This window comes from Chelmon rostratus, chromosome 18 (assembly GCF_017976325.1).
Source record: "Chelmon rostratus isolate fCheRos1 chromosome 18, fCheRos1.pri, whole genome shotgun sequence".
Classification (NCBI taxonomy): domain Eukaryota; kingdom Metazoa; phylum Chordata; class Actinopteri; order Chaetodontiformes; family Chaetodontidae; genus Chelmon; species Chelmon rostratus.
The window spans coordinates 1,212,550-1,235,822 of record NC_055675.1 but is presented as its reverse complement, the minus strand read 5'-3'; the positions used below and the strand labels follow the sequence as shown (position 1 = coordinate 1,235,822).

Sequence of the window (23,273 nt, the reverse complement as noted above, 5' to 3'; positions counted from 1 at the left end):
GAAGCAATATGTATGAAGCTGATTTATCATGCAGACTGAACACTGCAGCAGAGACAAGAAACTGTAAAAAATGCAGCAAATATACAGAGTGGTTTTGTGAGGCACACGGTCTAAATTTCAGAAACAGTTCAGCCAATTAAAACAAAGTGAAGAAAAGAATATTGCATAAATTAAAAAAAAAAAAAAGTATTTAAGGTCAGTTTGCAGAACCTGTCAGTCTGTTCAGAGCCACCACCACCAAGACTACAGTGTACTAAGTACAACTTTATAGTTGTCACACTGGTTCTCTCAGAGGGCCCCAATTCATCAATTCAGTTTTCCTGTCCAGTCTAGTTTGTTATGACTAAAGAAGTCAGTCATTTAGTTATTAAAACAGCCTGTTGGATGTTTTTGTCCGTCTACAACAAAGACTGGTCAAAGGAGTTTACAATGTTGAGAAATTACGACAAATTTCTCACTGAGGCCTTTTTAATTGTACCTTCCACACATGTGCAGGCTGTGTCACAAAACCACCCACATTCAGGGGCCTGCAGCACGAAGCAAGCTGAACTCATTCTGGCTCTTTTTTAGTGACTTGGCTTCACTGAGCACTGAACATTTGTGGATGGTTACAGCATGGAGCTGGGACCTTTGCTGCATGTCATACCCCTCTGATGCCTGGAGCAGGTCAGCCCTGCAGCATTGGTTACCAAATCTGTTAAAAATTAGGCAGATTCTTGACTCAGCTTCAGGCCACAGGTCTTGTTTAGTGACACTTAAATCAAATCAACTGTGGCTGGTTCATTTACATCCTCAGTGAAAATACACCACAAACTGTAAACATGTGCTGACACCTTGGTGGTAATTTGCACACAGGCCTGGTAAATATTCCCCAAAATCTCTCCAGTGCAGCTGTCCGGTGATGGAGGAAAGTCATCTACACATACGGACGAACATCACAAACCTCATGACTGATAATCTTTACTCTGACTGTGTTTGAGCACTGACCTGCATGATCTTGCCATCCTTGCTGCGGTACAGCGTGTAGAGCTGATAGGCTTTGTAGCTGTGTGGAGGGATGGATGCGTGAAGGGCGGCTCCTCGCAGCTTGTCTTTCCTCTTGTGAAAGGCTTCACTGTGCCTGGTCTCTCTGCGGCGGAGGGGGTCAGACAAAGATGGCTGAAACATCAACAGAACCTGAGGTTAGTGATTATTCTCATACATCGCTAACAGAAACTGAGGAAGGGGAGAGCGCTACTCATCATCCTCCCCCCTCCAGAACCTCGACTAGCAACAATTAGCTTCTCTGTTTTTCAAAGAACGTCTACGTAGATCAGAGCGTGTTTGTCAAATTAAAGTGACTTCAGGGGAAGGGTGGTTCACCATCAATACTATGATACATATTTTAGGTCATATCATCCACCCCGACATCAGGGACCTACTTTTTCTTTCTGCTTCCTGTTCTTTCCCCGCCTGGTGTTTGACTCGGTCACCTCGGCGTGTTTGCAGGCAGCTTGGTCACTGCTCTGGGTGTCATCTGCAGCAGATGCACTGTCCTGCAGGGAACAAGGAGAGGGAAATGAGCCGTTTCCTGGAAATGTTCAAGCACTCCGGACATTGAAAAACAAATTGAAAAGAAAGATCTAAAGCAGGTTTCAAGGTTTCCCATAAATGTGTATTTTGTACTGCTGACTAAAGGAAGAATCAAGTTCACAATGATACTGTCGCTTATTTCTACATGTTTCCATCATCCACAAAACTGAATTCACTAAAAACACTAATACCCTGACTTTATTGTTCCCGTTATTGTTCTCTCTTTGTTTAACCCCTTCAACCTCAGACTCACGAGAGTCATAACACATTTATGCTCTGTAGCCAAACTTTGTTCAAAGCCTTGATTTTCATTTTTATTGGAGATTCAAAAGTTTCCAGGTATAGCAAATATATTAGGCTACAGCGTAAGAGGAAAACTGGATGTAGTCATAACATGATATCATACATATATAAAATACATAGAAATTTGATAACCCAGAGTTTACTGATTTTACTAAACTGATGGCTGAATAAAATCAAGACGTGTCTCCAACAGAAATGAATCCTTATTAGTAGAAAACAGAATAACAATCCAAACTAGACAATTCTGGCACTGCCAAAATTTTGACAGTGGCACGAGGGGGCTGCTGGTGTTATCTATAGCACTGTTTCTCAAGCCTGGTCCTGGAGTACCACTGCCCTGCATGTTTTAGATGTATCCCTGCTCCAGCACACCTGATTCAAATGAATGGCTCGTTATCAGGCCTCAGCAGAGCCCAGTAACGAGCTGAGCATTAGAATCAGGTGTGTTGGAGCACACCTTACATAGAGCAGCAGAGCAGGGCAGCTGGTGCAAGATCCCTCTTTATTTAATTTGGTGGGGGCTGACCCTTTAAAATTGAACTATGACGAGAGAAGAAAGGTTTGTCTACAAAAAGATCCAAAAATTATGTGTCTCTTATTCACCATTTGGATTTTACGGCAATTTTAGAAAAAAATTTCAGGTGATTTCTCACTGGCTATTTTCACTCTGACTCATGACATCACCCACTCTAGGGGTAGACATTCTGATTTTTTGAGAAACTTTATGGTCTTCAGATGGTCATAGCTCGAAAACCGTAAGAGATATCAAAAAATATGTGGAGGTTCATTTCGACCCGACAAAATTATCTACGTTTTAAAGTTTGAATGAAGTCTCTATGAGAAAGTATGGCGAAGCAGTGGACAATTGAAAAAGGCTGAAATTTGAGGAAATTTCCCTTTTATTTCTTATGGGAAATTCTTCGCAGTTTTTTGCGTATAACTTTGCGAATTAGTGACGAAAGAGCTATAAAAGACGTAGCACACCATTCCCGATTCAGCCGCACGTTTTGATATATAGTTTGCGAGGGTTTTCTCAAAACCGCGGGACTAGTTACACGCCAAAATTCTGGCGGAAGATGAAAAATAGGGAGCAAAAACGCGCGGGATAACGCGCGAGTGGCTCTTGCGTTGCCTCGTGCCACTAAAAATATATATAAAAAGTCAAATACTGTTTAGGGTTTGTATGGGGAACCGTTTTCCTGCGAAGGGCCATTTAATTTCTTTAACATCAACAAAGCACTTCTCAGCTTAGCTATTAGCTATTAGCTCGCTCACCTCAAAACTCGCTCTCTGTCAGAATGTGGCCAGTGGGCGTTAACTTTATCCAAGTGTATTCGTCCTTACAGCTCATCCAGTTTACCATGTTTGAAGCTGTATTAACGTCAAGGTTAGCCTTTCTCATCACTGTGAGCTCATCCCAACAAACGAACTCAGACACACTGCTCGTCCTCAAGCTGAGGTGCTTCTTTTATATTCATGATATCCTCACTGGGCATTCCCCGTCCCTGGTCTAAAACAAACACCCCTGAAGAGCATTAACATTCTTTCAGTCCATCTTCAAAGGATGGGTGTGAGTTGAAGGTGAGTAATTGAACCCTGAAGGATGAGAAGCCTGGAGAGTTGAGTGCAGCAGGAGACAGTGGGAGAGGTTTTGAACTGCTCCAGGGATCAGCACTCAAACAGTCTGTTCTCAAGCACTTTCCCTCCTCAAGCCTCTCTGTTCTATTCTCCTCCATACTGCCTTTCTTCAGTTGTCCCCTCCCTCTGACTCACACGTGTCTCACGTTCCTCTCATCCCAAGGTTTTTAGATTTTTTCCTGCACCTTTCTCTTATTTCTGTTATTTAAACTACCAACTCAATAATTTACAATTACTTTGACACAATGGTTCAGTTTTTACCTTACAGGGCAGCATTTCATCTCTGGGCACCGACTGCGCTCTGCCCTCTGCCTTCAGCTTGTCTCTCCTCTTCCTCACACTCCTGCCACGTACAAACCTCTGCACCTGAACACACACACAGGAGACGAGATGAGGACGAGAATCACAACTGGAATCATCATACGTGTTTAGTCAAAAAAAGAGAACATGGCAGCATCAGGTTATTGATGAGTTTATACATGAGTGTTGTTCATTCTTTACTGGTTTTCACAGTTTCCTATTGTATTCCTCATCAGGGCTATTTGTGCTTGTATTCCAGTAAGATCATGTCAGATAACCACAAAACTTGCCACAAAACCATTCCTATAATTTCGTACCCTTATTAAGATATGATTGACTATCCATGCATAGTCCATACTTTGGTATCGTCTCGTGTTATGATACAGATTGCAGCAGCAGAGCTGAGCTTTCTCTGAGTGAATTAGGGAGTCAGAATTCTAAAAATACTATTTCTTTCCATCTTTAATCATTTACATATTGAGAACGGCTACATTTTCATGACAAATGCATTAGAAAGTTAAATGCATTCAGTCGTTTTCCAAATTGACCCAGTGTACTATGGAAATGGAGAAATGACCTGCTCATGGAAACTGCACAATCTCTAATCAGCTTTTAAAAATAAGGAATTACAAGGTTGATGAAAATAGTGAAATTACAAGCTGCAACTACTTAACAAATACTCTTAACATGGCAGATATTTCATATTCTGTTAAAAAAAATCTGTCTTGGAATAGGTAAGAGCATCTCCCACAGTATGAGCACAAAAACATGTTTCTGAGTTTTGTTAAAGGCTGTCTGTACTGGTGAGACTGGGAGTTACTGGTTTTACCTGGGGAGCTTTGGTCAGTAGAAGAGCCACATCCGGGTTGTTGTGCTCTCTGGCCTGATCCAAAGCTGTTTGACCTGCCTGCAGAAACACACACCGACAGTAATGAGAGTGAAAACACGACTCAGACAGACCGAGGAATTACTGGACATTTTTACATAGTGGCCGAGGGTTTTGTTTACTCCAGCGAGAGATTTGGAACAGCCTTTATTCCTAAATCCAGTAAATGCAAACTCAACACTCCATTCCACAAATGGAAGTAGTCAGTTTATTTCCACAGCATTAATTCCATCAGTACAACAGCACAGTCATGGACTCTGAGGAGTTCCTCTTTTTGAATGAAATGCTGTTTTCAAACACTGCTTATTTCAAGTTGTTGAAGTACGTAGTTATTCCAGTTTGTTGTTTTTTAAGATGCTGTCAATGAACTGAACACTTCCTGCAAAGGTGTTTCACATTCAAAGTCTCAGTGAAGCTCCCTTTCTGGATAGGCTTTGAAAGCTTTAAAGAAGTGCTGAGTTTCATTAACAAAGACTGGCAGAAAAACAACAAAGTGGAAGCTACTGGAATTAGATTGTGACAGTTAAACTGGTAAACAGAGTGGTTAAGACATGTCTCTGTTGATGGAATTAGTGCTGTGGAAATGTACATTATGTGAGCTATTACTGCGCATGTAATTCCACCATCTATCAAGGGTTTTTACCCAGCCTTTATTTGCAACAGGCCTGTATTTATTTTGTTTTTCTTTTGAATGCCACCTATTCTATGTGTAATGTCGCCTAATGCAGCTTTAAATAGATGGCAGGAGGCAGGGACAGTATGTAACATGACAGAAATGTGTGCTGACTTGAAGATGAAGAAAGGCAAAGCAAGTGCACAAACACTTCTCTGAGCATTAATGATGCAGAAAGAGGCTGCAGGCACTCACATTGTTGCAGATGCGGCTGTCTGCCCCCGCCTCCAGCAGCAGACGTACTGTCTTCTTATGATTCAGAGCAGCTGCCACGTGTAGCGGTGTGTCCCCAGCCTGAAGTCACACACACACACACACGTGTGCACACAGAGAACAAGAGATGGTGGTGTGAGAGTGGATCATTTTTTATTCAAAACTTCAAAACGCTTGTATGATGCTTGTATGAATGTTTCTATCTTATATATGTATATGTTAACCAGAGGCTCTCATGTAGAGAGACAAGCATACTGTGAGACATTTTAACTGTACAATTCATATTTCACAGTAACAGACTAGATCTAACAAAAGTAATCTGATGTAACATTTACAAGTGAAATTCTGGACAGAATATTGTGTCTCAAATACAGCAGGAAACTGAACGTCTTCTTCTTCCTTAGGTCCAATTAGCAAATTCATTCAAAACTACACCGGACACTTTTACAAGCCAAATATGAATTTTTTAACAATTGCAAAAGATTTCAACCAATAGTCCCATGCCAGAGTGGCTAGTATGGAACAGAAGCCCTGACAGGATTCTCCAGTATTTAGCTGGTGGTGAGCGATCATTTTGTGTCCGGTCAAAAACTCACCAGGTTCTTCTCTGACACGGAACAAAAGGCACCCAGCAGGATGCGGATCATGGCCACGTGGTTGTAGCGAGCCGCCACATGCAGACACATGTCTCCGGCCTGGAAAAATATTTAGAGATTATCAATTTTACAAGAATTTAATCTCAAAATGATGCATTCAATTACATTTAATGGATGTGTCACAGCAGAACATAGTATAAATTAATTACATTGCATTATGAGGGACAGGACAGTATATTACATGCATGTATATTTTAAAAGGTGGCAGAAAGGAATCCTCAGTGAATATTTTTCCATCATGCCAGTCTGGTATAAAATGTAAGATTTCCATGAGTACTGACTGCACTCCAGCTGCATCTGAGGACGGCTGCTGCTTAGACCCACCACCAACATCCTCCTCCTACATTTGTGTTGTGCTGAGTAACAACAGTTTCCCGTGAGGCTGCAAATTACGTTTGAAGTGCAAATGTACCATGTAGTGCTTCATAATTAAGTGACTACTGTGCCATGTGACAGCACTGTGGCAGCAGTGCACTGCCAAGAGCGGGCCGTCATCCTGGATTTCAAAGCAGATGGATGATAGAAAACAAGTAGATGTCACTGAGTGAGGAGGAAGTCAAGATACAAGTTTGTTTTCAAAGAGCATTTAATATAAAGGAGGAAGAGGAAGAAAGAGTGTTAAAAAATACAGTAACATGTGAAGTACAAAAGATCTCTATGTTCACTGGCAGGAAGTGACAGCAAACCTCAAAGGTGAATCAAACCATTTCACTAAAAATCCAACAGGTTCTTTTCACAAGCTTTGGATCCCATAAAAGCAGTGACCCCAACAAAGGAGCTGACCTGCTGAAAGCCCCACTCCTTTTAGAAAACTTGATAAAAGCTGCATTGATTGAGTTTTTCACCACTTAGAGGCAGTGTAACAAGCCGTAAACACGACATCTGACAGACACAGTTACTATGGTGATTACAGCTGTCTGTTTATAGATGTGGCAGATGAGGAGTAACACTCTCTGTCCACCTGATGAATGTTAGTCTAATACTCCTTTTAGATCTGCTTTGGTGTCCTGGCTCTTTAGCTGCTAAGTTTTGACAAAAATAACGATGAAAAACATGATGCAGCTTCTACCCTGAGCTGCACAGACAGCAGTCTTAGATTTCTGAATTCATTACTACCAACAAGAGATTGAGGACACGTGTTTAACAAATAACGTTATCTTGCATTACCAGCAATTTGTTCCTAAATTTACTTGTCAAACTATGATGCTAAGTGGAACAGCATGACCAGATCAAGCTAACTCCTAACCTTCATCTCCTGTGTTTATGATTAACACTGTAAAGCATCAGTTATACGAAGATGATAAAGCAACGTTTAAATGTGGTGTTTTTTCAGACTGAGAGGTGAAAGATGCTTTGCATGTCTACATCTGAATAACTGCAGGCTTTGCAGGCAGTGTCTGCATCTCATTAACAGTGACAGGTGACTTCAGCAGCAGCAGCAGCAGCCTTGTGCAGACTTACATGGTTCTTGCTGTCGGGCCTGGAACCTCCCAGGAGCAGAACCTTGGAGCTCTGAGCGTGACCGTTCTGACACGCGAGGTGGAGAGCTGTGTTTCCTGCCTGGAAACAGGAAGATGGGAGAGAGTCAGAGTCTCGTCATTCATCAGTGTTAACAAACACGCTGAAAAAACAGCATGAATCCTGACAAGTGTTATACTGTAGTCTGCACCAAGAATTTGTACACAGGAAGTTTCACTGATAAAATGATGATGGTGATGGAACTGATTGTCCCAGAGAGGTCTGTTTTCACAGCCAGTTCAACAGGGAAACATACAGATAGAGACAAAACATACAAACAGCCTCCGTAAATACTTGTACATTCATAGATCCTAGCACATAACATTGTCGGTGAGGCAGTTTGGCAATGCTGCAATGGCAGAGGAGACAAACCCCTGCTGAGGCGAGCTCTCCTCCATCCATTGTATCTCCATCCTGACAGCAGTCATGTAAAGTGATGATTGAGGGGGTTTAGTGAGTGCACGTGTGTGATGGCTCTTTTGTTTATGCAGGGTTTTGGGAAGGCCAACAATTTTAGAGGAACTCTGTCTAAAATTCAGATAGTCTTGCTTTAAATGACTTGTTTGAATACTTCTTGCTGTGTAGGACAATGGCCTTGTTTCCTGATGCATTTCTCTTTACCCTCTGAATGGCAAGCAGTTTCAGGGCATTTTTTGCTCATGTCATGGCACCTCTATGGAGCACATTCATGGCTAGAAGTATGGAGAACTCAAAAATGTCTTTTGTGCTGTATAACATAGTTATAATGCCATAAATCATAAAAAGAAAAAAACACATGTTGTATTTCTTTTACAAAAATTGAAAACATGTAGACTCCAACAGTGGAGTCCCACGGCTGGTTGTGGGGTTCAGAGGGTTCAAGATATAGGAACCACTGAATGACTGAGGAATGATTACAGGAAACCAGTTTCTAACGAACACATTTAATCAGTACTGTGGTTAAACTGCAGAATCACCTTGTTTTTTGCATGAACGTTGGCTCCAGCTTTCACCAGCAGTTTGACAGACTGGCTGAAGCCATGCCAGGACACCTCATGGAGAGCAGTGTTGCCATCCTGACAGGACAAAAGACAAAAAACACATTAACAACAGCCAGACTGATGCACCCGACTTTATGTGAACACAAATCTTAGAGATACATCCATTTATGAGGAGTCTCTTCATTGGTTACTCTAGACTTAATGGAATCCATGAAGAATTACAGTGATTCAATTCCATCGTTATTTTTATTATTGTGATTTAATTGTTAGTCATGTCATACTCACCACTCTGCTGTTCTGAGTTTCTTTTTTATATTTACAAAAATACTTGTTTCATTCACTATTTCAGTCCAATCATTTCTACCTTTTCATAGCTGGTCAGATACTGTCAAAGAAAACACATCCTGTAGATGTTTCACATAAAAGCCAGCCAGGAAAGGGAGGGAATATGGCCTTTGAGAATCAAGAGCAAATTTAAACAGAAGCAGATCACGGAGGCAAGGAGGAATACAGGCCTGTCTCTAATATAAGCATGTTTAATATAAGCATGTTTTAAATAAAGGCCTGCGTCTGTGTAGGTAAATATAAAGTGCACTTTGCGGTACATTGATAATAACTTGCAGATCTTTTTTACCTGATTATTATTTGATAAAAGCCCTGGCAAAAAGTGAAAAATGAAACTACAGACCTCATGACAACATTCATTCAAACATTTTACAGACCTACAATGCGTACCAGTATGAGTGTATTTAAATCTATGATTTGGTGTTTTCCCACTTAAACAGGATATGGGTACCTGGCATTATTCACCACCAGACGTTAAGCTAACTTCTTTCTTTTTTTGCACTACCATGTACATTTGCACTATTACATTCTCTTAATGTTTCACTGCTTAAAATGTACAGTTTTTTTTATTTATTTCTTTTTAATATATGTCTTGTCACAGAGGTTGAAGAGTAACGCAATTTTGATTCTCTGTTTGTCCTGTACATATGGCAGAATTGACAATAAAGCTGACTTTGACTCATTCATAATAAGCCTATTGTAAAGGAGTTTTGGGGAAAAGGGCTTTATTAAAGTATGCATTGCATTACTGGCTGGATTATTTTTGTACACCCACTGGTACACCATTAAGTATCTACTAAAATAAGTTAATAATATAATATAATATAATATAATATAACATACTACATTTCTGTATCTAAAGAGTTTTGACATTAAGTACAAGAAAAAGGGGGTAAAATTTGAGTGTTCATGTTTGTAATCCCTCTAGGTCATTTCTCTTTTCACTGTGACTCTAAACATACTCCTCTCAGGCTAAGAAGATTACAGGCACACTGGTTTCTCTGTGATTATCAGATGCTTTAATGCAGTCATTATGATGGCTTTGAAATTCCCCCCGGTTCCTCTGACTGACTGTACTAAAGGTGCCTTTAGCCTCAGTGTGTTGGTATGTATGTGTGGCCATGTATTACTCATGTTGTGGGGATATAAATCTGTTTACACAGTCAAATTGTTGGGGCAAAATGCAGGTCCCCATAATGTAAATCATTACATTTTAGGATGAATTGGGGTGAGGTCAGGGTTAGGTTACAGTAAGGTCAGGTTTAGGTTAAGGTCAAGGTTAGGGTTAGGGTTATGGTAAGGCAAGCAGTCGTTATGGTTACCTTATCCTGTCTGTCCAGTGCGCATCCTTCCTGGATGAGAGCGCTGATGACATCACTGTTTCCCACCACTGCAGCCCTGTGTAACCCCGTTTGCTCCCCCTGCCAACAGACACACAAACACACAGCACTAACTAACAGTATGTGGCAAGAAACACAGCTACAGGACAAGAAAACCAGCATCCATCCATAGAAAAAAACAATTCCATCATGTGAAAATCTTGAAACCAAAATTTGATATTTTTTTTAAAGTACATTCTTGTGTTGCTGAAAAGTTGACAGAGTTGATTAGTTTTACTCCGCCTGCTTTGAGTGGAACAAACACATGGATGGATGTCTGTTGTATGTCAGTGCATGCAGTTTGAGCTCAGTTTAGCTGAATTACTGCATTTAAATTGGATTGGAACAGTGGACTCACTAAAAAGAAATGCACGCTTACATGTTTTCACAGATTGATAGCTGGTGTAAATGTCCTGATTTACATAGCTATGTAGTCTCAATTTACAGCTCAAGGAATAGTTAGACATTTTGGGAAATACAGTTATTTGTTTGCTCCTTCTTTCAGCGAGTGAGATGAGAAGATGGGGACCAGTTGTCAAGTTTCCATCCAAATTTAGTGCAAATTTTAACAGAAGGCTTCACTGGATGTTTAAGTCACGTGCTTCATATAAGTCATTATTTATGTCCTAAGTCTGTTTGTTTTGTACTTGATTGCATTTTGGTTTTACTTTTCTTCCTAAGCCAAGTGTAAAAACTTTTAGTTCCATATTCTGACTTGTCTAAATTTAGGCAAGTTGAAAATGTGCTTAAAGCAGGTGGATGGAAACACATTTAAATCTCATGTCTGCATGTGAAGTACAGAGCTGGAGTCAGGACGTGATTAGACTGGAAGCAGGGGGTAAACAGTTAGCCTGGCTGTGTCCAAAGTTCAAGCATATGCCTACCAAAACTCACTGATTAAGCTTAGTGACTTCATAGTGAGATCATCGGGTTTGGTACCATTGTGCCTGCACAACTACCAAAACCAAGACTCGTCCTCACCAACCAAAACTGGCAATCCATGCTATAGCTGGAGGCACTGCACAGAAATGCAGGGGGATGGGTACACTATTATTCTCCCCCTAAAACCATTTCTGTTTGTGTATGGATTAAACAAATTAGATACAACAAGTTAGTGCACGTCAGAGGCGTTGGTAGTTGTATCTTTGAACTTTGGACAGAGCCAGGGTAGCTTTTTTTCCCCCCACTTCCAGTTTTTATGTCCTGATTTCTGCTCTGTGGTGGTAACAAACCTGAGGCTGATACTGATCTTCTGATCTCACATGTTCAGTGGGCCAACAGTGGGCCTGCTCAAAGGGAATGCAACTTTAAACATTAATGAAGTTTCTAATTTAACAATATACAAGCTAAATAATATAATCCACCCATCAGCTTCATGTTGGACAGTACATCCAAATCACAAGATCACAGAACATTGTTAATAAACTAGAGAATATGAAACAGGAAACCCTCAGTGTTGCAAAGGGGTGTGTTTTCCTGTCACTGAGCAGAACAGCTACTTCATCCCATAGACATCAGTAACTGTACTCATTTAAGCTGATCATACTGTCAAATATATATTCAAAATAGTATCAAATTCCCAAAAAACAAACTATACCTTTAAATGCTGACAGTTTTGTAAGCTCCATTTTAATAAGAGCACCTATTTATGATGTTAATATGGTTCCTATATAGCAGTTATACAAACCACAGCGGACAATCTCTGACAGACTCTATTAGATTCCACAGTGGTTTGTATAACCATATGAATGCAGTAAGCATAGTCCCAGGAAAAAGGTTCAGCTCACATTCATGCTCAGCCATAAATGGAATTGCTGCACACAGAGCAGATTAGTGGTGAGTGACACTTAGCAGGTCAGGTTTGACATGAGAGCGCAGGAGGAAAGAGCAATGAGCAATGACTACCATGAGGGATGGAGGAGAAAGAGGAGAGAGAAGAAGAGGAGAGGGGCATTCCGAGCTAGATAAGAACTGAGCCGAGCACAGCAGCAGCGGAGGAGGAGTGAACTTAATTCAGGGAAGGAAGGATGGGGGGACAGATTTCCACTGGCTCAGTATGAGCAGGTTTGGCTAACCTCCTTCACTCTCCCTGATCCTCCAGGCTCTTTCAAAGCCCTCTTCCATTGTCTTCGCCCCTCCTCATCCTCCTCCTGCTTCAGTCTGCAACTCCTGCTCCCTCCAGTCCTGGAGGATGTATTGCAGCCTGTTGCGGAGCTCATTGACCACAGTGAATGAATTTGGCAATGCCATAGATCTGTGTTATCACTATTTGTGGGAAAGGTGGACTTGCATCCTGAGGGCAAACCCACAAGTGGATAGTCCAGAGAGTCCCATTCAAGGCCACTGGAGGTCATTTGACTTCAGTTGTCTTGGTTTTTAAAAAAAGAAAAAGGTGTGCTTCTTAAAAAAAAAAAAAAAAAAACAGTCCACTGTGAACCACCAATCAGGACTGCAGTGTGAGAGCTGGAAGTGGATGAAAACTGGAAACCTGGCCAAGCAGCTGACAAACAGATGAATTTACTCACATCATCTTGGATGTCCAGGTCGCAGCCAGCTTTGAGCAGGATACGCACAACCTCAATGTGGCCTTTGTAGGCAGCCAAGTGAAGGGGGCTTCTGCCATACTGTGGACACAAAAAACACACACAACTCAGTCCAGTGAACACAACACCAGAGTGCACACAACATAAACACACAAACTTCCCACAGAAGCAGACAACATCAAGTAAAGAACCCACCACTGCCGTCTCACACACAGAATCACAGTCCAGTGACTCAGATATCTCTGCAGCAGAAGTCACAGTGGTCATAGCTGGTGGCACGACTGGAGACAATCTGCCACAGGGTACAATCCATCCCAGTAATGAGTGAACAGAAAACAAACAAATCCTTAATCCATGGTTTAAGAGAATAGTGCACAATGTGCACAGCTGTCCATGTCAGCTAAGCAACGGATAAACTCTGCATCCTGCCAATATGAAGAATCTGAAGCAAAAAGGTTATTCACTTGTTATTGGTGATACAGCATTGGAACTTTAACAGTGAAATATGTTTTCTGAGGAGCACCTTGGTAGCCGACGGTTACCCCACATGCCAGATGACTGCAACATCACAAAAAAAGAAATCAATTTTTTACCCAAGAAATAGTTCCTGTAAAAACTGCTCACAGCAAGGGGTCTGTGGATTATCCCAGGCAGATACAGAAAGACATGTTGCTGTTAAATGTATAAATGGATTTTTACAATCCCATGAACACCACAAACAAACTTCCATTTGTCTCCTCTGTATGTGGGTGGATGCAGAAAGCTTTAAGACAGATTTGCACCTCCAAACCAACGCCAGTATGTAAGGAACTACAAAGAAATGGTCTTAGGAACGGTCCTGATTAGCCTTATTAGCAAAAATCTAGTTGTCTTGACAGACATTCATGTCCGTCCAGACTCAGATAACATATGTAGTGAAGACTGTGAAGGAATTCAATAAAAACAATGAATTGTCTTTTTACAGAGAAGTACAGAGGACTGAGGAGGAGCACAAACCAATGAGCTGGTGGTGGACTACCAGAGGAACAGCAGGCCCGCTGTGGATGTCATCCAGGCAGAGGAAGTGAAGAGCGTGGACTCACACAAGTAGCTTGGCATCAAAATCGCCCCTCCCCAAAAAACTGAACTGCACTCACAACACTGAAGCCCTTTTCACAAAGGGACAGAGTAGAGTGTTCTTCCTGAGGAGACTCGTGATACAAATTGATTTGAATTGACTTTGTTAGGCTTTGTTGTTCTACTTTATGTCTATTAATGTGTAATTTCATTAAAAGAAACAAACAACAGTCAAACCTCTTGTGAGTGTTCACGTTTGACCAATGACACTGATTCTGACAGAACACAAAGCTGTGGCCGTGACAGTGTGCAAAGCTTTGCATTGTAAGGTCTGATCCCTCTGAATGACTCCCCACCAGTCACTGTATCCAGCATTATATGTGCATCAACTATGTGACCTGTAGTATTAAACAGCATTTGCTGTTACCACCAGTAAATACAGGTGTCACCAATCAACCAGGACTGAAATCTAGGAGACAATCTTGAGATTGTCACTTTAGGGCAAACTATTATCTATAAGCACAATTTATCACAAAATGACATGTGTCAGGATCTGGGGGGCTTACCAAATTGTCTTAACAATGTCTGATGGGAATCAAAACCATTTCAGAAAGATGCCACTAGAAGAAAGTAATGACATACATTTTTGTAATTTGTGTAAACTGTCGTTAACATCCTGAGGTAATGGAATACGTGCTGGTTGGAATGCAGCTAAGCTTCATATTTAACCATACAAATGTTAGATGACATAAGGAACGTCAACAGTGGGAAATCCCTTCTAAAAGTAGCCAGGAGATATTAGAAAAATATTCACTGGGAGGATTAGGTCAAAAGCTCTCAACACACACTGACATCCTGAACATTACATCCGACATAATGAACTGCATGAGGAGGAATGACGGAGCAGGATGTCAGCATGTAGGTAACCATTCATACTTCAAACACCAGATCCAAGTGATCTGTTAATCTGTAATTATACTGAGTAAATTCATCTTAATTACAGAGCCAGTGTGTATTCCCACACAACAGCACAAGCCACATTGCATCCCATGAATTATCTTGGCATTTGGAGGTTTGTGCTTTGTTTGGGCGCGGCTCAGCTCTGCTCTGCATTTATGTGGTCCTCGGATTGAGTTACACTGGGCCGGCTTGGAGGGAAGCCACCAACCGAGCTCAGGTAAACAGCAGCAGGGAGCCTCTCTTGTCTTCAGACTGACTGAGGGTCTGTTTGTGGTTTTTCACTGGCAGTTAGTATGCTGAGTTCACATCTTACTGCTGAGGAGTTGTGTCATGGAAAATGATCCAAACTCAACTCGACGGTAAGTCCTCATCCTCCTCTCTACAGTAGAGCTGTGAAGTTGGAGGACCTGCTTTCTTTTCGTTATCTGTGGAGCTTTGGAGATGTTTTTCTGTGAGTGTGTCCCTGTTTACCTCTTGTACACAGGTGACGCAGTGCACAGTCCTACCAGTGGTGTCACAATATCCCACTACTCTACAGGGGGCTGTAATATGCCAAGATATGCTGCAATGCACCAGCAAAGGCAGGGAAGAGGAAGACTGCTCGATACTGAACATGGATGTAAACAATGCTGTTTTTTAAAAAAAATCTGCTTTGTAAATGTTTTATGATGAGGAGTTCAAGGACACTTAAGTAGCACTGAATGTAAACAATGTAAACATCTCTTACTTTTGTTTAAAAGAAAACTCCACGCCCCCCTTTAATGATATCCTCAATATTCATCGACCTAGAAACACAAGAGTCTCCTTGATAACTTAACAATACTATAAGTTTATGTTGATCATTGTTAGAGTCTAGCGTGATTCCTCCCCCATCCCCGGTGTGTCCTGTTTGCCTCTCTCTGCTTGTGTGTATGGGTGTGTCTGTTAAAATCAGGGCATGGCAACCTTGTTTCCTCCTCCCACCAACTCACCTCCTCACCTGCTGCCGATCCATTCAACAACTACACCTGTAGCCTGCAGTATATATACACCCTGGTCCTTCACTATACTCTTTACCAGATCGTCTGTGTGTCACAGTGATTCTTTGTTTGGCTGACTCTCCAAGTTCTCTTAAATTTCCTCTTGCTGTCCCTGAACCTGGCTAATCCTATTTTACCTGTGCTTCAAATCCATTGTCTCCTGCCTTCCTGATTTGCCTGCTCCGCCCTGATCCTCATCAGTCTCCAGTGTTCTTCCTGTAGATTCACTGCTTGCCCTGCTCCTCTGTTCACCTCTGATTCACAACACAAAGTCCAGCCAGTCCCGCTACATCGCTCCTATTTCCACCACTAACTGATCACATAATAAATGAGTCTGGGTTGAACTACGAGGTTTCTGAATCTGAGTACTACTTTTGGGCCCCATGTGTACAAAGTTTCAGTCTTTTCAGTATAAAATTCCCTCTCTGATATTTATTTTATGTTCATATTCATCAGAGCTTTTTCATCAAAAGCAGCTGCTTGTTGCTGCTATGCTAATGAAGCTATGAGAGCAGTGAGATTAAAACCAGAACAATGATCTGACAGAGGCTACTTTCTTGACTGGCTTGTCAAAGTATCCACTGATGAATACCATGAGATGTGGTTAAAAGTAAGTGGACCTTGAGTTCAGGAGGTCAAGAAAGAAGCTTCATGCTCAATGCATATGCATCATTAAAAATTATTGTTGAAATGTTAACAGTTTTTCCAGTGTGTTTGGTTTCTTTTCATTGATTCCTATTAAAATTCAAATTAAATCAAGAGTCTGTAAGTCCTTTCCTCACTCTCTTCTTCCACACATTTTCTTCTACGTTACCAACCTCATCTACCTCCCTACTTTATCCTTCCTGCCTTTTTTTCAGTATATCTGCTCTATGTTTTCTCAGCTTCAATTCATTCATCATATAAGCCTTCAAACAACTACTCCTACATTCCTTTTCCTGAGCAGAGTAATGTTTCATATGAAACTATGCCCCTTTATCCTGGATTGAGCTTCCACAATGGCACCCTGCCAAAATACCCAGATACAGCCGGTCAAAACAAATCATCAGAGCGAGCAGCAGCACATATAATATTGTTCTAGCTGTTACAATATGATGACATGTGTTCATGTTCCCATGGAAAATTGGTTTGCAGTGCCAGAACAGAAAAAACACAAAGCTCATGATGCACATGATGCACAACAAACACACCCAGTATTCAGCATTCACTCATGCATAGTGCTTAGCACTGGCACTTAGCACTTTGCATGTCGTCTTTTCATTTCAGTTATCTGACATAGAGAATAGAATAATATAATTAAACCATTGATTTTATGCATGTGCCTAAGCCATTTGCTCCTAAATCCAGGAAATATGCAGCACAAAAGACCTGTTGTTACTGTGTCTGAGGAAACAAATTGATGGTGGAGAAAAATGCCACTACAGACTATAAAGATTAAAACTCTGGAGATCTACAAGACTGACATTTCATCAGTGTGGAAAGAGCTTTCTTTCACACAGATACAGGCTGTTCACAGCATTATGGGTATGGTCGCTTTAGTCATATGTCCAATGAAACTGACTCACAGTGAGTGAGTCATCGCTGTGGTTTCTAATCTCGTAATGTAATATTGTACTACACAGCTTGGTGGCACACCGCAAGAATCCCCCAAACCACAGCTACGATATCATTATACAACATCCTGAACTCTCCACTGTCATGGAGGCAACAAGTCACAGCTTGGGCCAAGAACTAGTCCAGCACCTTAGTCACAAATGGTTTTACACTTCAGTCTTTGTAAAAAAATAAATAAATAAATAAATAACCCAACAACATCTGATTACTTATTATCAACTAGTAAGCTTTAGAGGTGCAGGCAGGTGGATTTTGTTATGCTTGGACAGAGCCTGGCTAGCCTTGCCCTGTTTGGCTGTAGCCCTACATTAAAAGACCACATGGCACTGATCTTCTAATGTAACTCTGGAAGAAAGCATTTTCTGATTGCTACTCCATCAGAGTATGATAATTTGCTCATTCTTTTTGACACACGCAATTGAAAACAGTGCAAAGACAATATATTTAATGTGTTACCACATCAACTTCATTGATTGTAGTAAACATTGTACTCTGAATTTGATGTTGCAATACTTTTCAAACAAGTCGGGACAGGAGCAACAAAAGAATGGGAAAGTTGTGGAATGTGCCAAAAACACCTGTTTGGATCATTCCACAGGTAACCGGGTTGATTGGTAACAGGTGAGAGTATCATGACTGGTTATGAAAGGGGCATCCTGGAAAGGCTCAGTGGTTCATAAGCAAGGATGGAGCGAGGTTCACCTCTTTGTGAACACACACAGGGCTCAGGAACATGATTAATACACGGGCTCAGGAACATGTTGTAAAACCACTGCAATGCAAGTGATTGCATTCTGTTTTTATTCTGATTCACACATTCCTTTGAATCAGGGTTGTAATAACCTTTCCATATCTAACATCCAGGCCATTGTTCTAGATGAGCCCAGCACTGACATGTTACATCATATCCTGAATGTTGGTAAATGACCTTTGAACCTTGCTGTGTTTCATGGAGATGTGGGACGAAAGAATAAAGCAGGTTCTGACTGTCACGATGCCTGCGTGTGTGTGTTTGTGTGTGTGAGATTCCTTGACTGAAAGCTATGTCAGCATCATCCTTTTGGCCAAGCAGCAGCTTGACTGTGACACTGGTAAACTTGTTAAGCATCTGGGCGCATACAACACGCTGCCAACTTCTGCAGCAGGTAACTCAGACAGGAAAATGTATATGCTGGGGTAATTCACACTGAGCTGAATAAATCAATTACATTCCCAGCCGATGAAACTGTTTTGTATTTTGGTATTAATGAACTGACAGTGAACTCCTCATACAGCAGAAGGATCTTTAGTGTGGTCATTTTGATTGCAAATCCAAGATGTCAAAAATCAGACATTAAGGAGCTGGAGAGCATGGACTTTTTGATTAACTATTTGATGTTTTAACACTTTTTCTGGTGTGTCACTGTGTCAAAGGAAAAAAACTGGGATGCAAAATCCCTGCAACGTCAACTCAGAAACTGATGATGATGATGATGATGAAGACGGTGAGATGCGGCTCATTGCAGATATATCACTTTAGTGGTGTGTTGGCTGATAAGTTACAAGACCCTGCAATATAGCTATGTGATAGATAGAACCAGAACCTATTAAGTTACAGTTGAGAGCCCGATAGCCCATCATTGAAAAAGACTGTTTAAGCCATGTAACTCTTCTGATTTGCTTTCTTATGTGAAATAAAGCTGCATGCCAAGTCTAACTTTAGGATATCCAACACGAAAATCAGTGACTTGTACTTGACAGAAATAAAAAACACATTTCTGTAAAGGAAAGCCTGCTAATTAGAGCAGGGATCCAACGGCAACATCTTGGTATTTCTTCACCTGTCAGATCACACCGTGTAATTAAGAGATGTCTTAGCATATCCCTGTGTGACACCCACACAAGCACACTTAACCGAAATGATGAGAGCACTGAGACAGCCTGGAGGAACTAAGGGGAGAGTGTAAACATTGCTTCTTAATTATTCCCCTGACTGAATCTAGAGCTACTGGAGTTATTTTCATTAGCACAGTTTTAAATCATGATGCGGTTATATTCATATGTTAGCAGCTCCAGTGCTGCTAACCTTTTCATGCTCTGTTTTGTGTCTAATTGATTTAAGAGATGCAGATGAGCCCATAGAAAAAGTGTTGCTGGATATGTTATGTAAATCCATTTACCTCACGATGGTTGAACAGATCTGCTATCTTACCAAAAATAGAAAATAATAAAGTGCCTTTTTCAAAGCTCACAGCTTTGCAGTGAAAGGCTCATCTGACTGGCCACTCAGTCAAGCTTAAAAACACAGACTACAGCTACGTCCACAAGACCGCATCCATGAGTCACGCAACTCAATGACACAATGGAAATAAAATACCCAAAAGGTACAGGCCACTCACAGGAAAGACAAAGCTTGTGAGCTGATTTGAGCCAACCGGTTGGTTCTGACCCTGCATTCACCATGAGCAACATGATCAAGTCAACAAGTCACCAGGGCTCACCAGGATATAATAAACCATGAGCTGAGTCAGTTGAGACTGCATCAGGTAGAAATTGGACAATGAAGAGGTGTCTTGTACTGTAGCACTGCGTAATACCATGTTTCACTCATTTTACTCACTTTATCTGCTAAAATGAACAGTAGGAGACAAACTCAAAACAACTGTTTTAACCTTTCACTTTGTATCAGGGAAAAATCCTTGCACTGGCAGGCTAACTTGCATGTGTGTTTCCTTGGTTACTAAATCATCTTGCAGAAATAAATAAATGAATTATACAGATCAGGAAATACTCTTGTTAGTTCACAATCAGTAGGTGGATTTAAGCAGCAGCAAAGAAATCATGCTAAAACCACATTCCTACTATCACACAGGCAGTGGTTGGTCTGCTTGGCTTTAAACACCTGAGACCCATTGGAATGAAAAAAGAGAGCAAATAACCAGATTGAGACTATTTGAAAAGGTGAGTGTCAGTCTGCTTGTTTGGTTCACACCATAGTTTCACATAAGCCTAGATTAAGTACACCATACAGGCAAAAAGACTATAGTTTGTTTGAACCAAAACCAACAAGGTTAGACTTGAAAATACAGTTTGTTTCATCTGTTGAGCACAGATAGTCAAGAAGTTGGTGAGTGACAGCAAACCCAGGCAGCAGTTTTAAAGAAACCTTGACCAGGACCAAACCATGGCTGAGAAGCAATTAGCCTGTTAATCAAGTTGTCCGTTAACAGATATGAATCTGTAATCATTTTGGTAATGGATTGAATTGTTGAGTCATTTTTTGAGCAAAAAGAGCATCCATCCATGCTAGAGGCTCTGTGAGGCTGCGCTTCGAAGCAGCAGTGATCTGGACTAAACGGTAACATACTGAAGACTGCCAGGTATAATGTTTACTATATTCACCATCTTAGCTGTGCATGTTAGCATGCTATCAATTAGCTCCAAACACAAGCACAAGTGAAGCAGATGGCAATGTATCAGTTTTGCACGTACTTTGACCTGATGGTTGAACTAGAGGAAATGTTAAGTTGTAAATCAACCAACCACCACCCTGCCAGATTTAGAGCTAGATGAGTAGCATGCAAAATGCCAAATATCAACTGTCTCCAGCTTGTCTAATATGATTGTATACTGAATATCGTTGGTCTTTGGACTGTTAATCAGACAAGAACATTGCAGACACAGTTGAGCAACTGGGACAACCAGGGGTTAAATTATACATGAACCAATTGCACAAAATATCATCTGAGCATGACACTCAGGACCAATCACTCACCTTAGTGACGGCTACTTTTGCGCCCTTGTTGATAAGCTGGACCACATTGTCAGCTTGTCCCTTGTGCGCAGCTATGAGGAGGCGCTCGGAGAGTGCGAGGACCTCAGCTGCATCCTGCTGGCTCATGAAGCAGGGCGACGGATGCTGCTGTCACGGTCAGATGCGGTGCTTCAGATGGTGGGGAAGGCAGCTGTGGCGATGTTCTCTGTTGCTTCTAACTCATGGTGAGCTCCGCTATAGACTGAGGTGTCAAACAGGAGCTGGAAAGGCTGCCAGTGCTGCTGTTTCTTCTGTTGCTACCAACTCCACAAACTACCAGGATTCCTCCCCTTCATCCTCTCAGCTGCTGGGAAGAGAGCAGAAAACACATGGAATGAAAACAAGCCTACATGTGCTCCGCTCACAGCAGGCTGGCAAACAGGAAGCCAGGGAGGACTGACATCCCTACTGTCCTGGTTGTTAAACTCATGTACAGTCCTCGTGGGATCATGTGAGCTGTACAGGAATAATCCGCAATGAGAGCCAAAAAGAGGGGTCAAATTTGGTCAGAGACTGAGTGCCTGATGTACTGTCAAGCAAGCTCTTCACACACAAATGAGACATTAAAAAAAACGCAATAACACAGTCAAACAGCAGGGGCACGCTTTATGTGGTCTGATGGGGTCTTCTGTGACACACGTCTGTGGTTTTGGTCTAACCACAGGGAAGACAGAGTGACTTAAAGGAAAAAGGCTGATGTGCCTAAGGTGTGTGATCTGATCATGATCACTGAAATACAATGACAGATAGATATTGAGCTGTCATTCAAAATCTCAGACTTTACACGCTCACTGGAATGCATTCCTGCCATATAAATCTTTTCATGGGTCTCCCAAAGAGATCCTGTTATCTCCCAGTTTGCTTCATGTACTGGAGATGAAATCTCAAACCAGAGTGGTGGAAAGGTGTTAAAATGACTTGGCTGTCAAAAGGAAAATCAACCAACTTTTTGCTTGTCTTAGTAAAAGATTTGATGCAGATGGAATTCGAGACTACATCTCAAATTCCAACACTCTCATCTAGACAGACTTGCAAAGTATGCAACGGTAAATTAGTCTGAGGCTTGACTCCTTGACCAGCAACCTTTCTACCAACAAGGAGCAACAGGTTTTCCTAGTAAGGAAAACGAGGGTTTATTACTTCATGGCCCTGGCTGCTGGATCTATCGGTTAAGACTAGAGATGTGCCGGTATACCAGTTTGACTGCCTACTAGGGTTTGGTGATATGACGGTATATACCCAACACTGGTAGAAATGTGTCCATCAGTAGGATACCGTTACCATGACAGCGGGAGTATGCTCTGCTACCCTGTTACACAGCAAGCAGGTGGACATGTTGAGCGAGTGTGAAATGATGAAGTGATGACATTTTTTTTATTCAAAAGGTCAAAGGTGAACTTCACTGTGACATCACAATGTTGTGCAAAAACACTTTTTTGGCCATTATTCAACACCATAACTCATTTAATGTTATTTATTTATTTATTTATATATTTATGATATATATGTTATGTCCGTCTCGTCGTCTCCTTCTGGAGTTGCTTCAACCTCTAGCTTTTTGTCAAGTTTAATAGTGTGTTTAGTGCATTTGCTTCATATTTGTAGTTGTGTGCTTACGGGCTATGGAATAACGATGGCCGATTTTTATTCCAATCCATCCCTGGACACACAATACATTTTGGTGAGAAACGTAAACAGAGCTTTGTTTTTTACAGTACCTGTACATACTGGCAGATGACAGCTATAGCAGGCAGATGGAAAACTGTCAAGAGGGTAGCACAAATATTTTCAGTCTGGGAAAGTAGGCTTCTCTCATGTTGAATTC

General features: G+C 41.3%; 1 protein-coding gene across 2 annotated transcripts in view; it reads right to left on the bottom strand.

The window, feature by feature from the left end:
• The window catches only part of ankrd6b (ankyrin repeat domain 6b), a 45,968-nt gene that overhangs the window by 5,969 nt on the left and 16,726 nt on the right, over nt 1–23,273 (bottom strand). For both annotated transcript variants that reach the window (XM_041958440.1, XM_041958441.1), the window contains exons 2-12: nt 21,410–21,752; nt 12,989–13,087; nt 10,407–10,505; nt 8,716–8,814; nt 7,703–7,801; nt 6,182–6,280; nt 5,568–5,666; nt 4,643–4,720; nt 3,775–3,879; nt 1,422–1,535; nt 988–1,158 (exon numbers count right to left, since the gene is read on the bottom strand). In XM_041958440.1, coding sequence (XP_041814374.1) covers nt 988–1,158; nt 1,422–1,535; nt 3,775–3,879; nt 4,643–4,720; nt 5,568–5,666; nt 6,182–6,280; nt 7,703–7,801; nt 8,716–8,814; nt 10,407–10,505; nt 12,989–13,087; nt 21,410–21,535 — 1,188 coding nt within the window. In that variant the 5' untranslated portion in view covers nt 21,536–21,752. The remainder of the gene's footprint in view (nt 1–987; nt 1,159–1,421; nt 1,536–3,774; nt 3,880–4,642; nt 4,721–5,567; nt 5,667–6,181; nt 6,281–7,702; nt 7,802–8,715; nt 8,815–10,406; nt 10,506–12,988; nt 13,088–21,409; nt 21,753–23,273) is intronic.